The following is a 13,311-nucleotide window of genomic DNA, read 5'->3' on the forward strand; positions in this document are numbered from 1 at the left end:
CTGTCAAAGAGACGCCGACACAAACGTTCGACGTAACATTCCACCAACGGAGGTACGGATGTAGATGCTGAGGTAACAGAAAACTCACACGTAAGTCATCCCTTTGAATAAAAGGTAGAAGAAAACGTTGAAGCGTCCGAAGCATGAGACGACCTTTCTGGGTCAGGTCTTGAGCCGAAGTCAGGAGGCCCAGCAGAGACTCTGCAACTCTCTGAGGGTCAGAGGTTGAGAGTGACCTAAGTTCGCGAACTTGAGAATCTTCTCCCAACGGACTGGAGGGGCCTTGACCAAGCTGGAATGTGTTATGAATAGACCTCCGATAAACGTCAGTTCTTGCGAAGGCACTAGATGCGACTTTTCGAGGTTGATTATCCACCCCAGTTGCTGAAGAGAGCGAGCGGTGAAGTCCAACTGTCTGAGAAGCAACTGAGGCTCGAAGTGTTTCAGGAGGCAATCGCTTATGTAGGGGTCGAAATCGATCCCACTCAGATGCAGGGACCGGGCGATCGGAGAAATGACCCGTGTAAACAGCCACAGGGCCGCAGGAATTCCATACGGGAGGACCTTCCACTGGTAGTGCACCCCGTTGAAGATGAACCGAAGGTCGAGGCTGGCTAACCATGTCCTGGGCAGCAGCTTGGTATGCAGTAGGTCTAAGGTAACCGTAGAGACGTGAGGCGGGCAGGAAAGGTATAGACGATTGAAAACTCCCATGTGAATCATCTGAAGTTTGTCCAAATCCTTCTTGGGGACCATGAAGATGGGTGAGTAGAACCCTGGGGAGTGGTTGGGGTCTACAACTGTCTCTATCACTTTTTTTCCCAAAAGCGCTTGAATATTGGCTTGAAGGAGGACCGGATGCTCCTGAGAGTACACTCGTGCCTGAGGTGCAGATGTTAGTGGCAGCGGGGCCTTGTTTGAGCGTCGGTATCCAGGCGTCCACGGCCTTTGCCCCTGGCAAACACGGATCTAGTAGACTCTCTATGGGGGACGTAACGGAGTGCCCGTCTTCCACGAGATGACTGGAACTCTGAGTCTCGAAAGTAGATAAAGAGACCTCCATGTTTGTGAGCTCTGCATGTTGACGGTAAGCCTCTGGAGTTTTGTCATCAAACAAAAACCTTGACGCAAAGGGAGCCCGTAATAGTTGCCTTTTGAACTCCTCTTGCCCTGCGCACTGGTTCAAGTAGCCAGTACGTCGCACCGTGGTGGTCATCGCTCACGCCGAACGCAGGTGAGCAAGTAGGTCGTGTAGTACCTTACCTTGCCATTGAAATAACATTGCGAAGTGATCGATCCGAGAGGGATTGTCCTCTGTGAGGTGAAATTCAGCTGCTGAAGTAGCCGAAGCCAACACTGAAACCGGCTTGAGCATCCGCCTTAATTCCGTATCAGTGGCTAGTAACTTGGCATCTTGCACCTTGTAAGACGATGACACGGAGTCTGATAAGCGCTTGAGAGTTTCATCATGTGCCGCTCCTGAATCTGCAAAGCTCAGACTATGTACTTTGTATTCCGATTTGCGAAATTTAGGTGCTCTAATCGTTAAGTGACAGTTTGTCGAAGTCATCATCTAACGACGCAATGGCATCAGCTACCATACGGTGTGGCGACAGAGGTACCACCATCATCAATATCTTCCGATGGCTCTTCGTTATAATCCGAGGAGGAAAAACGTTCTTCAGCGTCATCCCACGACACACACAATGGTTCAAGACGATGAGAAGACGGCGCCGACTGCGAAGGCTTCCCAGCTGGGGATCTAGAACTTCGAGGACGGGGTGAGCGTCGGGGAGACCACGACCTGGACGTATAGTAACGGCGATCCCTATCTGCTGGAGACCTGGACCAAGATGTCGACCGGTGACAACGGGAACGACGAGGTGATCGAGACCTTCGGCGACGGGGAGAGCCAGAGCGCAACTTCCTGGTACGCCTGGAACGTTCTACCTCAATGCGCCCAGCTCGTTCTTCCATAAGTTGTCTCTGCAAGTCCTCCTCCTTGGGACGAGTTGTGGTGCAAGAGGGGCTGTAAGATGGGACTAGTTGTGGTGCAAGAGATGCTGTAAGATGGGACTAGTTGTGGTGCAAGAGAAGCTGTAAGATGGGACTAGTTGTGGTGCAAGAGGGGCTGTAAGATGGGACTAGTTGTGGTGCAAGAGATGCTGTAAGATGGGACTAGTTGTGGTGCAAGAGGTGCTGTTCGATGGGACCAGTTGTGGTGCAAAAGGGGCTGTAAGATGGGACTGGTTGTGGTGCAAGAGAAGCTGTAAGATGGGACTGGTTGTGGTGCAAAAGGGGCTGTAAGATGGGACTGGTTGTGGTGCACGAGGGAGTGTAAGATGGGACTAGTTGTGGTGCAAGAGGGGCTGTAAGATGGGACTAGTTGTGGTGCACGAGGTGTCGTAAGATGGGACTAGTTGTGGTGCAAGGGATGCTGTAAGACGGGACTAGTTGTGGTGCAGGAGGGGCTGTAAGATGGGACTAGTTGTGGTGCAAGAGGGGCTGTAAGATGGGACTAGTTGTGGTGCAAGAGGTGCTGTAAGATGGGACAACCCCTCTTGCACCACAACTAGTCCCATTTTACTGATCCCTCTCGCTTCATTACGTGCCAAATATGAACATTACTTATGCAATTAATCAACACAATACAGTTCTTATGATATTATTCATACCCTGTTGTATGGGTTTCCGGGTACTTGTCTTTATTGTACATTGTGGTTTACGTTAGTTACTGCACTAATGCTCATTATGACGCTTTACAGAATTACTGAAAATTTGACAAAATCAAATGATTAATAAGTTGTTTTTCTGAAACATGCAACATACGTCTCTACTTCATATTACAGACACAATAATAGATAAAAGATATTTTTTTTCTGGTAAAAATCATACATGTATTTCCATCATATTTTTCTGCTACCTCCCTACACGTGCCCTGTGAACATTGACTGGAATACGTGATTCAATATTTTGACCTGTACTGTAAGTGCTCATGTTTTTGTGGCTTTTTTTATTTCTTCAGGCGAAAAATTGACTTTCCTCACCCGGAGTCAATAGTGAGTATAGTGAGTACAGTTAGACCAGTTTGTACAATCTTGGAATCAAATCATCAAAAGGATTTCATTACTCAATATATAGAAATGCAGTTATTCCTGAACTTTATCTTACATTATACCTTTTAAAGTAGAATTTCACTAACACAATTTAGGCCAACAATTCAAAAGGAATTTCATTTTCAAGAAAATATTTCTGTGTGAATCCCTCTATCTGCACATGTAATTTTCTCATGAAATTTGATTTATCAAACACTCACACTCAAACTATCCAAACACATTAAACACAGTGCCTTTTCAAATGATATCATGTAAATATTTTAGTTATATTCATATACATCTGTATGTTCTATGTTTCACCTTTTGTGTTTTTTGCCAACAGAATAAAAACTGTGTTCTGTTTCGCTACCAGTCACTGCAGAGTATAGTAACAAAACATCTCTCTTAGTTCACTAGTGAACAGAGTGAAAAGTAGTAGAGAACTGAGTTGTCTCAGGAGTTGAGAACGTTCTCAATTACTTAACTTGTATCGTTGATGCAATAGGTCTTAATAGAAAAATCTTAGTTCTTTACACGACTTTAAAAATGTATAGTTTATACCTTGTATATCTGGGCATATACCATTAATATCACTTCATTAAGCCTTTGGCAACCGACCATAACATTGGTAGAATTAGTGTTGTTTTAAGCGGTCTGTTTTTGTGAGGTCTGCCTTATGAAAATATAACGTGGTTGCAGGGGTGCTCCCCTCCGTTTTGAACTGAATTTTTGTTTTATGACAGGTGAAAATGAAGTGCACACACACAGTTTTCTCCAGGCAACGAACAAATAGTCGACGTAACGAGAAAATAATTGAAATTAAACGATTTTGACAGAAACTCGAAGCATTTAGAAAATACTCGAAGCAACGAGAAAATACCTGAAATTTCAAGTTTTTTACAGAGACTTGAAGTGACGAGTAAACACTCGAAATTTCAAGTTTGTTTTAAAGAAACTTGAAGCAACGAGAAAATACTCGAAGCAGCGAGAAAATACTCGAAGCAACGAAAAAATGATCGAAGTAACGAAAAAATATTCCAAGCAACGAAAAAATAATTAAAGTAACGAGAAAATATTCCAAGCAAGGAAAAAATAATTAAAGTAACGAGAAAATATTCCAAGCAACGAGAAAATACCTGAAATTTCAAGTTTTTAAAAGAAATTTTAAGTAACCACTAAATACTCGAAGCAACGAGAGAGTAATCGAAACAACGAAACACCATTTAAAGTAACGAGAAAATACTCGAAGCAACGAAGAAATAGTTGAAGCAACAAGAAATTTTTCGAAGCAACATGAATTGTCTTTAGTACATATTATATATATTGCTGCTTCAAACGTGGCAGCATTAGGCTTTCGTAGATTTCAGCCCGTAATGATATAAATAGAATCCGCAATCACGACCTCAAACGGGAAGTTGGGCCAGGTCAAACAGCTGAATTCGATACCACGTGCAAGTAAAGGGAAATAACTCATGACAATTGGTACTGAAGGACTTATGTCATAAGAAGGGCAAATGTAGTATATAGGTGTCAAAAAATAAAATTTATAGAAACCTACCGCTGACCCAACACTGTTTTATAGTGTACAGTAAATTGTCAGTGAAAATCTAGACAAAAATAGGACTTCATTAACGACAATCCGACATGTTTAAATTTCATAGTTACTTCCTGGTACGAATGACACAGTGTGGGAAAGATATGAAGAGACCATGAAAATGCGCTGAATATAGAAGACCTCATTTCAGGGTATTAGTGAACACCACCGCCAAAAGAGAATTTGAACTTCCAAGGAACTGTCTTTGTTATTACATTATTCAGGAGTTGTTTTAAGGTGCAGAACGAACAGCTTCAATGTGACCAGTATGACGGATTCAGCTGAAAACATGGCGTCCAACTCGGATGACGATGATGTGTCGATTCCTACACGCTATAGGTAAGCAGGAAATCACAGACCAGATTTATTCTAACCTACCGTAAAGGCTTTTACTCGATGTCAATATTCCATTGAGGGTTCGGCGCTGTCTCCGTCCCAACCCCAATCTCACACGCGAACACACGCACCAACTCCCTCACTCACTCACTCACTCACTCACTCCCTCCCTCACTCACTCCCTCCCTCACTCACTCACCCACCCACCGACCCCCTCACTCACTCACTCACCCCCTGCCTCACTCACTCACTCATTCACTAGAATGTTAGATGCTTATGTTTATATTTGCTTTAGGACACAAATATAATTGTACTCCCTCCTTCCAACGGTCTACAATGTGTTTTCCTCAGATGAAAGCAGATTCTGATAGACCCACTACACGATTATAAAGTACATGTCAACTGAAACCCCAACATGTTTCACGGAGAGATTCGTAAGTTATTTTATCGATTTGTCGTATCGGTTGTTCTAAAAATGTACAAGGAAGTCGACTGTTCACCTGAGGAAAGATACCATTTCGTGGACAGCCTTTTGTCCGGTATGTGTGGTAGGTGGTATTTCTGCCATGTGTGGGTAAATCGTGGCTAAGGTAAATAACTAATGGCTGTTATTGAACAAATCAGATCAGTTAGACATTTACAACTTTAATAATTGAATTTCACATACTTCACACACACACAGTAAATTGGGATCTCTGCACTGGTTTTATTGACCATTTCACACCATTAAACACCTCTGTATTCAACCAGATTCAAATGGAATCTTCCACAATATCCTCGAGAAATAATTCGAAAATGACCTTTACTTCATGTTATATATCAACAATAGCGATACTTTAAATCTTTGCTGATTTTAAATCAATATTTATATTTTTGTGACGAAAATCGACGTGTAAATGCTGAAATAATGTTATGATTTTACCAAGACTGATACTATAACGTGACTATAACTGTATCCGTTAGAACCAATACACATCTGTATTGACACCCCTCAAATTCCTAAAGGGTTCCAGTGGGAATCCAACATCGTCAGCATCACGCCAGTGATATCTTGCTGGTACTTGGCTTACTCACTGATGCATTTCCTCCTGTCATTCTTGTCATTTAGGTGGAGGGTCTCGGTAGTAGCTTTAAACAGACTTCTTGTGACGTGAGCATGGTTTTATGGAACACGTGGTGGTATTGTCACTATTTAATAGTGATTCATAAACACAGGCCTATAATACTTTGTTAACATGTTTTTTTTAACATGGAATGTTTTGTCACTTTGTTGCTCTATTAACATAATATGGAAGTATTTAGACAAAAAGAATTTACAAATATCACTGTCTTCAATTTTAGCGTGTCAGCGATAGATATTAACATAGATGTCCTTTGTCATTTATGGAAATCTTGTCGTTTACTCAAATTGGTGAGACAGGCCCTTCCATTGTAGAGCATTTCGGTTTTATGATTGGACAGAGCATAACCAGCACATGGTAGCGCTTGAGAACTTCTGACCAATATACTCGTAGAACATTTACTTTGGCATGTCATGGACCTTTCAGTACTCGAACTGTAGTTTCACCGTGAGCAAGATAGTAGGCAGATGTAAGGTAGAGAATCATCCTCACCGAAAAGCAAATCACCCTTGTATGGATTCATGCATTAAACGTTTTAGACGTTTAACATTGAACAGAATCACCTCCTTCCCACTCACTGTTCTTTCTTGCTGTAGGAACGTATCGCTAGATGCACTCCGAGTCTCAGCTCGAAAGAAGCTCTCGCTGTACCTCAACCTTGAGAGGCTGCCGAATGAAGATGGCATTGTAGCTGATTATAATGGACTGGCCGAGCAAATTGGCTTCTCCTTCCTGGAGATCCAGAACTTCAGCCGACAGAGAGACCCAACAACGGAGGTGCTGAACGAGTGGTCAAGGAGACCAGACTTGTCCCCCACTGTTGGTCAACTCTTTTCGTTCCTCAGGGTGATGGGTCGTGATGATGTGATGACTGACTGCAAACGTAGCATTAGTAAGTTCACTGTGTTCAGACCTGGGAATGTCCATCCTCTCTAAATGCACTTTCTATAAATATCATCATGGACTTTTGAAGATAATGCTTCGCTACAGGTAATCCAGTAATGATTTTGGGGTTTCTTAGGTTAAACATATAAAATGACCAACTTCAAGTTTTCAAAGGATTTCTTATCAGCTCTTGTCATGGCCAATGTGGGCAGACGGATTACAAACAAACATGTAAACATTGGAGGGATAAAGCATGTTTGTACGTTTCCTTATATTCATCACGTTATGTAATAGTTGTGATATGTAATGTTTGTGAACGACGATTCATATCATATCCACAATTGTTAACAGTGAAACTTTTACACTGACATTTATAATCGTGTTTACTGTAAGACCATCTCACTGAAACCGAAATATGGTGTTACATGTCGTATCACATCCCTCAAGGCATATTTTGATAATATGTCAGTTTAGAAGAGTCTTGTCAACCTGGATACGGTGTTTTGTTATACACAGCATCAGAGAAATATCTTCAACTCACATATTTATTTACTGCAGAATTTACCGAGTTTGTGGATGTGGTCGACTGGCAATACAAACGACTGTTTGCTTCTTTCTCTCAAGATAAAAATACAGTACTGTGTAATGATTTGATTCATCATTCTTTAACTCCGAGAATGCAAGCAGGAATGAGACGTCTGTCCTGTCTAAACACGACGAATCAAAATGGACATCATGAGATGAGTCGAACAGATTGTGCTGCATTGAGAATTGCTCTATGTTTGGAGTTACATGTCGTGTGTATTGCCCTCTGACTGTTTTAGTCCTGGACATCAAGCACTATGTCTCACAGGAAGAACGTCGCCAGGACGATGTCATACCTCTCCAAGATGACACCATATCCCAGAGCTCCACTCCCCAATCTTCTGATTTCACAGACCATGACACTGATGAATACAGATACATGACTGTTCAGGATGGTGGGAAGCTCTTCTGTCTGGAACTATATAAACATGGCATTGACGTTATAGACCATCGATATATTGGTTAATTATCATCACCAATACTGTTGTGTTTTCTAGGATGGACATGTGTAATGTATTTGCAACTGAACACTGAAATATTAAGAGGTCACATTTCTATAAAAGCACAGAGCGATAGACGCAAGCCACATTATATAAATCATTTGTCTAATTATCATAAGTCTAACGTAATAACGTCGATATGAACATCTGTAAATACAGAAACATGTTAAAAGCAATGAGAACTATCACTGCCTGTATCACTTACTGTCTTTCAGTTAGCCACAAGCCACATTTCATACATACTCTTGTATAATAACATCGATCTGAGATATCTGAGATCTGAGATATATTTGTCAATTAGCTATCATCACCATTGCTGTTGTGTTTTCTAGGATGGGCATGTGTAATGTATTTGCAACTGAACACCGAAGGATCGCTATGATAAGGATTAAATATTAAGAACCGCACTTGTGTAAAAGCACATAACGATAGACGCAAGCCACATATTATACACTATTTAGTCTAACGTAATAACATCGATCTGAGACATCTGTAAACATAGAAACATGTTAAAATCAATGAGAACTATCACTATATGCATCACTTACTGTTTTTCAGTTAGCCACAAGACACATTTTATACACACTCTTGTATAATAACATCGATCTGAGTTATCCGTAAACACAAAAATATTTTTCAAGCAATCATAACTATCAGCCTTGCATCACTTACCGTTTTTTCAGTTGAGAGCGACACACCAACGTTTTATGATGCGTTCGTGTGTTATAACCCAGAGGGTTATGATCTGCAGTTTGTGAAGAAGATGGTGTCAGAGTTAGAGTCGCCGAGGTATGGTCTCAAGCTGTTTATTCCTTGGCGAGATGATCTGCCTGGGTCTTCCACATACACCGTGTCAGCCAAGCTCATTCAGGACAGGTGAGCACCGTCCACCGAATAGTGACGTCCTCTTCGCTTATAGAACCTACACCGTGATACTCTGCGCCTAGGATTGTTGTGACAATGTCATGTTTTGGATGGCAAATGACAAATGAGATAAAGCTGCCGATACATCATGGGTCGATGTCCGCGCCTTCTAAATTGGCGACCAGTGACAATATATTAACTGACTGATCCCATGTTTGGTTTGACCATGAAGGCATTGTCTGTGCTTGCTTAATGGTGGTGATCCTTGAACACCACTGACACCCATTCTTTCGTGATGTTATTAACGAGGGAACAAAAAGAGAGAGAAAAAACCCTAAAGAATTACTGTATCTTCATCCATGTTGTAGATGCCGGAGAATGGTGATCATTATGTCTCCTCTCTTCTTGAAGAGTCCAGCCTGCGATTTTCAGACGAAGTTTGCGCACAGTCTCTCTCCAGGTGAGACTCATCCTCGGCGTTATTGAGGTCATCTTCGCGAGTATGGTCAAAGTTACTCTGAACAATAACTAAATCACACCAAGTCGCATCAGACGGTCAACCAAAATGATTTTAGACAATAAACATTGGTATGGTTCCACCAAAGAGTTTAAGGATAGACACATTACAGAGAAAACTAAAACAGTATATTTTCATGTAGTGTTATTCTGTGCCATGACAAAGATAACAGTCCAACATCCTTTCCTTACATGAGGATATAAAGCTAGCTTTATGTAAAATGACATCTGAGTTTGGTTAAAGCTAACTTTGAGCAACATTTAAATCATATAAAGGCGCAACAGCCGAATGTTCCATGAGGTCCCAAAATGATTCATATTTTAGATGAAGCCAATAAACTTCTATTTTTCTCTGCATGAAGATACTACAAGAAGCTAGCTTCACAGAGAACTGCATCTGTAGAAACACTTTAACAGATTGTTCTGCGTTTTTGTCTCATGAATTTGACAGCATTCAATATATGCACACATGAACTACCTGTGGGCTTAAGCTCAGGGAAGGACGATAACTCAAGTGTAAGGGACATAATGGGACAGGTACTGCTCATTTCCTTACAGTCAGTTTGATGGTTTGTCTCATAATTTCGGATACCCAAATAAAAATGTTGTTCAACAAAAGATCATTATTTTGTTGTCGCTTCACGTGCAATTCCTTTTCCTTTATTGTTTTGTAGGTTCCCGCAGTAAGAAATTGGTGCCTGTTCTCATCACGCCGTGCAGTATACCCCAGATCCTCCACCACGTATCCATCTGTGATTTTACAAGACGAAGCCTAATGGACTGGTTCTGGCATCGGCTGGCCATAGCAATTAAAGCTCCCCTCAACTTTGAAGAGCTGCAGATCAACGACAAGATTTCACTGGAGGACATCACCCTCAGTCTGGACCAAGAGCGATATCGCAACAGTGGCAGCAGTAATAGCAGTAGCAGCAGTAGCAGCAGCAGCTCAAGTCATCCACTGCCCATCATCCAGTCTACTCCCTCATCCTCCTCGTCCTCTAGAGCTGCTACAGCAGCCAACTCCCCTGGATCAAGTGGTCCAATGAAAGAAGGGTCCCCAGTGCAGAGTGCCCCACAAGGATCCTCAATGTCCTCATCCACACAGGCATCAAGCCCTGTTCCTCCACGTCGTAGACATCGACAGACAGATAGAAGCATCCCTAAGCTATTCCCATCCAGCTAATGCTGACCTTTGTGACAGAAATGATTTAACGATTTGAATCTACAGAGTATCTGCAGGGGAATTGCAATTCAATTTATGCAGACCTTGCTTGAAAAAGAAGTGAGATCTTGGCGTAAGTCAAAATAGAGAATTGCACTGGACATCATTTTTGTCACTGAAGCATCAAATTTTGAAATTTCCTCCATATCTCTACCATAAAACGTCTTGATAGCTTGAATGGAGGCATTGAATGTTGTTATCTTGACTATACAACCTCTGGCCAACAGTGGTATTGATGCTCATTGAAATCCTGATAAAAAGAGCACGCTCGATTGTATCCCAAAGTTGTGAAATGTGAGCACCAACGGCTGGAGCCATCACAATATTGCTGAACATAAAAGACGAGATGACTATTGGAAAGTTGAAATCACTTCTTTTATCATACAGCTCTGTGTTGAGTTTTTTGCCACTCTGAATCTTTATGCTTAGATCTGAATGCTTAGATCTGAATGTCTCCTTACTGTCAGGTGGTAAAGCATCGGAAGACGGGTAGTGATTTGATGGTTATTGTACGCCGGTGTATCATCGATGCGTCGGAAGCTAAAGGTAAACGTTTTCGTCAGATTATCTTGTTTTGATTTTGTCAATCCAAGCAGAAATCCATATGCATAAAGAAACAGATTCAAAGCCCCATGAATCAAGGAATGAAGTTTTTCGTTATGTTTGTTATGTGGGGCAGTTGCATGCAAGGTTGAAAATCAAACGAGATTCTACAAAATGTAACAACTGTTTTCAGTTAGGGAGATTCCACGTGGTATTAAATCCCCTTTTCTCAAAGAATTTCTGATTTATCGAGAGAATGTTTCCTTGATAGTATTAAGGATTATGGTTAATCTCCGAGACAGGGATTTCGCCGTAAACTTGCTGGAACAGCAATAAATCTCCCCTTCTACGGACTTTTGTGTAGGTTTGAAATCCACAACAAAAGAGGAAAGGGAATGATTTTAGAGTCAAGCCAAACGTTGACATTGACGTCCAATAGATAAAGCAGATGTGTTCCTCGGTTAACATGCCGGTCGTATATGTTGCACTTTTTGATGTTTCACGATTTCCAAGCACTTTGGCAAACAATATATGCAATGATGTTCACGTAATGGTTATGTTATTTAAGGCTTAGTCAGGGGGAATAGCTACAAACTTTTCATGCAGGGCAAACGCACTTTAGATGCCAGCTGGCTGGATCAGAATGGGTTATTCCAATTCTGTTTCCCGTTTTTCAGTTCGTTTATTTCTACAAATGACATGATTAAACCCACTTTGACAGACATTCCACACGTTCGTCTTCTATTATGGCTCGTTTTAGGCATATGTTTCGACAGCACCCATGGTGATTTTATCGTTGTAGTCTCAGTTAGGAGGAGACTGTTCAAGATACTTTGGTCTTATATGTCCAACAGGTCGGTAGGAATACTGAGTCTGGGAAGTCACATGAGGTGGAATTTGCATCGTGATCTACCATTCAAATCCACGTTGTGCAACACGTTGCTGTAACTGAAAAAACTGGGTGAAATCGTATATGTTGGTAATCTTAAATATTTTGGCACACTTCGAGAAACTGATTAAACTATTAAAACTATTTAAAGTATCAATTTCCTTGATTGGAGTGACTGAGGGAGTTTAGTCTTACGCCGCACTCAACAACATTCTAGCTATTGAGTCGACAAGGTAGCCCAACTGATATCATGTATATATAGGTTAATATATTATTAAAAAGAATTTGAACCCACGAATCCGTTGGTAGATGACCAGATGGTGGCCACACGAATACATGCAAACACCTTGTTGCGGGTACAGCAACGTGCAGTAAGCATGGACAAAGTACTGTGACTATCTGTCCCAGTCCACCCAGCTGTGAATGAGTACCTCGAAAGGATGGGAAAGCCACATTAACTCGGTTTGCCTGGCTGGCTGCAAGAGTTGTATGATCCACAGGGAGGTGAGATTGAAAATATTATGTGCCGTTGTGATAGACATCCAATGATCGAGGGAACAACAAAGCGCCCTTGAGCAGTTGAACTAACTGGATATCGGCGCCATACAAATATCCAGTTGTATTGTATTTTACACTTCCCTCCTGCATTTTCACTAACCCCATAGATATCTCACACACCCCTCATAGAGAACATAGGGGAAAGACTATTAAACTATTAGGACACTGGAAATGGTACATGTAATATTGAAATTGTTGACAGAAACCTAATGATTTTCAAACTGATATAATTTTTTTCTGAAACCTTCGACATACTTTTCATATGTCAGGCACAATTAATAAAAAGTATTTTCCCGTTTTGTCTTTCTTCTGTCTTGTTGTAAATGCCCTTGGACATAAGACTTAGTTTGCATAGACGTGCTCAAAACAATCTCAGCTTTACTGCGATTGTTGTAAATCCTTACGGTCGCGATCTCAACTCAGTATTATGATGTAGTATTCCCTCATTATTCAGTCTTGAAAAAAACTCAGTATGATAAGGTATTATTCCCTCATCATTCAATGTTGGAAGAAGTGTGAAGCAACATTATATCTGTTCGTTAATGAAGGAGAGCCCGTGACCTTTTCAATAACCCAAGGGCAGCTAATCTTTGAAATTTAAAT

General features: G+C 41.3%; 2 protein-coding genes across 2 annotated transcripts in view; one reads left to right on the forward strand and one right to left on the reverse strand.

The window, feature by feature from the left end:
- Positions 1-13,311, reverse strand: part of LOC137298514 (zygotic DNA replication licensing factor mcm6-like) — a 385,641-nt gene that overhangs the window by 32,763 nt on the left and 339,567 nt on the right. The window lies entirely within an intron of this gene.
- LOC137297670 (myeloid differentiation primary response protein MyD88-like) lies at positions 4,753-11,985 on the forward strand. The gene is made up of 6 exons (XM_067829583.1): positions 4,753-5,028; positions 6,743-7,038; positions 7,856-8,011; positions 8,800-8,992; positions 9,349-9,440; positions 10,171-11,985. The coding sequence occupies exons 1-6, from the start codon at positions 4,958-4,960 to the stop codon at positions 10,677-10,679; spliced, it is 1,317 nt and encodes a 438-aa protein (XP_067685684.1). The 5' UTR covers positions 4,753-4,957; the 3' UTR covers positions 10,680-11,985.

This window comes from Haliotis asinina, chromosome 10 (assembly GCF_037392515.1).
Source record: "Haliotis asinina isolate JCU_RB_2024 chromosome 10, JCU_Hal_asi_v2, whole genome shotgun sequence".
Taxonomy (NCBI): Eukaryota; Metazoa; Mollusca; class Gastropoda; order Lepetellida; family Haliotidae; genus Haliotis; species Haliotis asinina.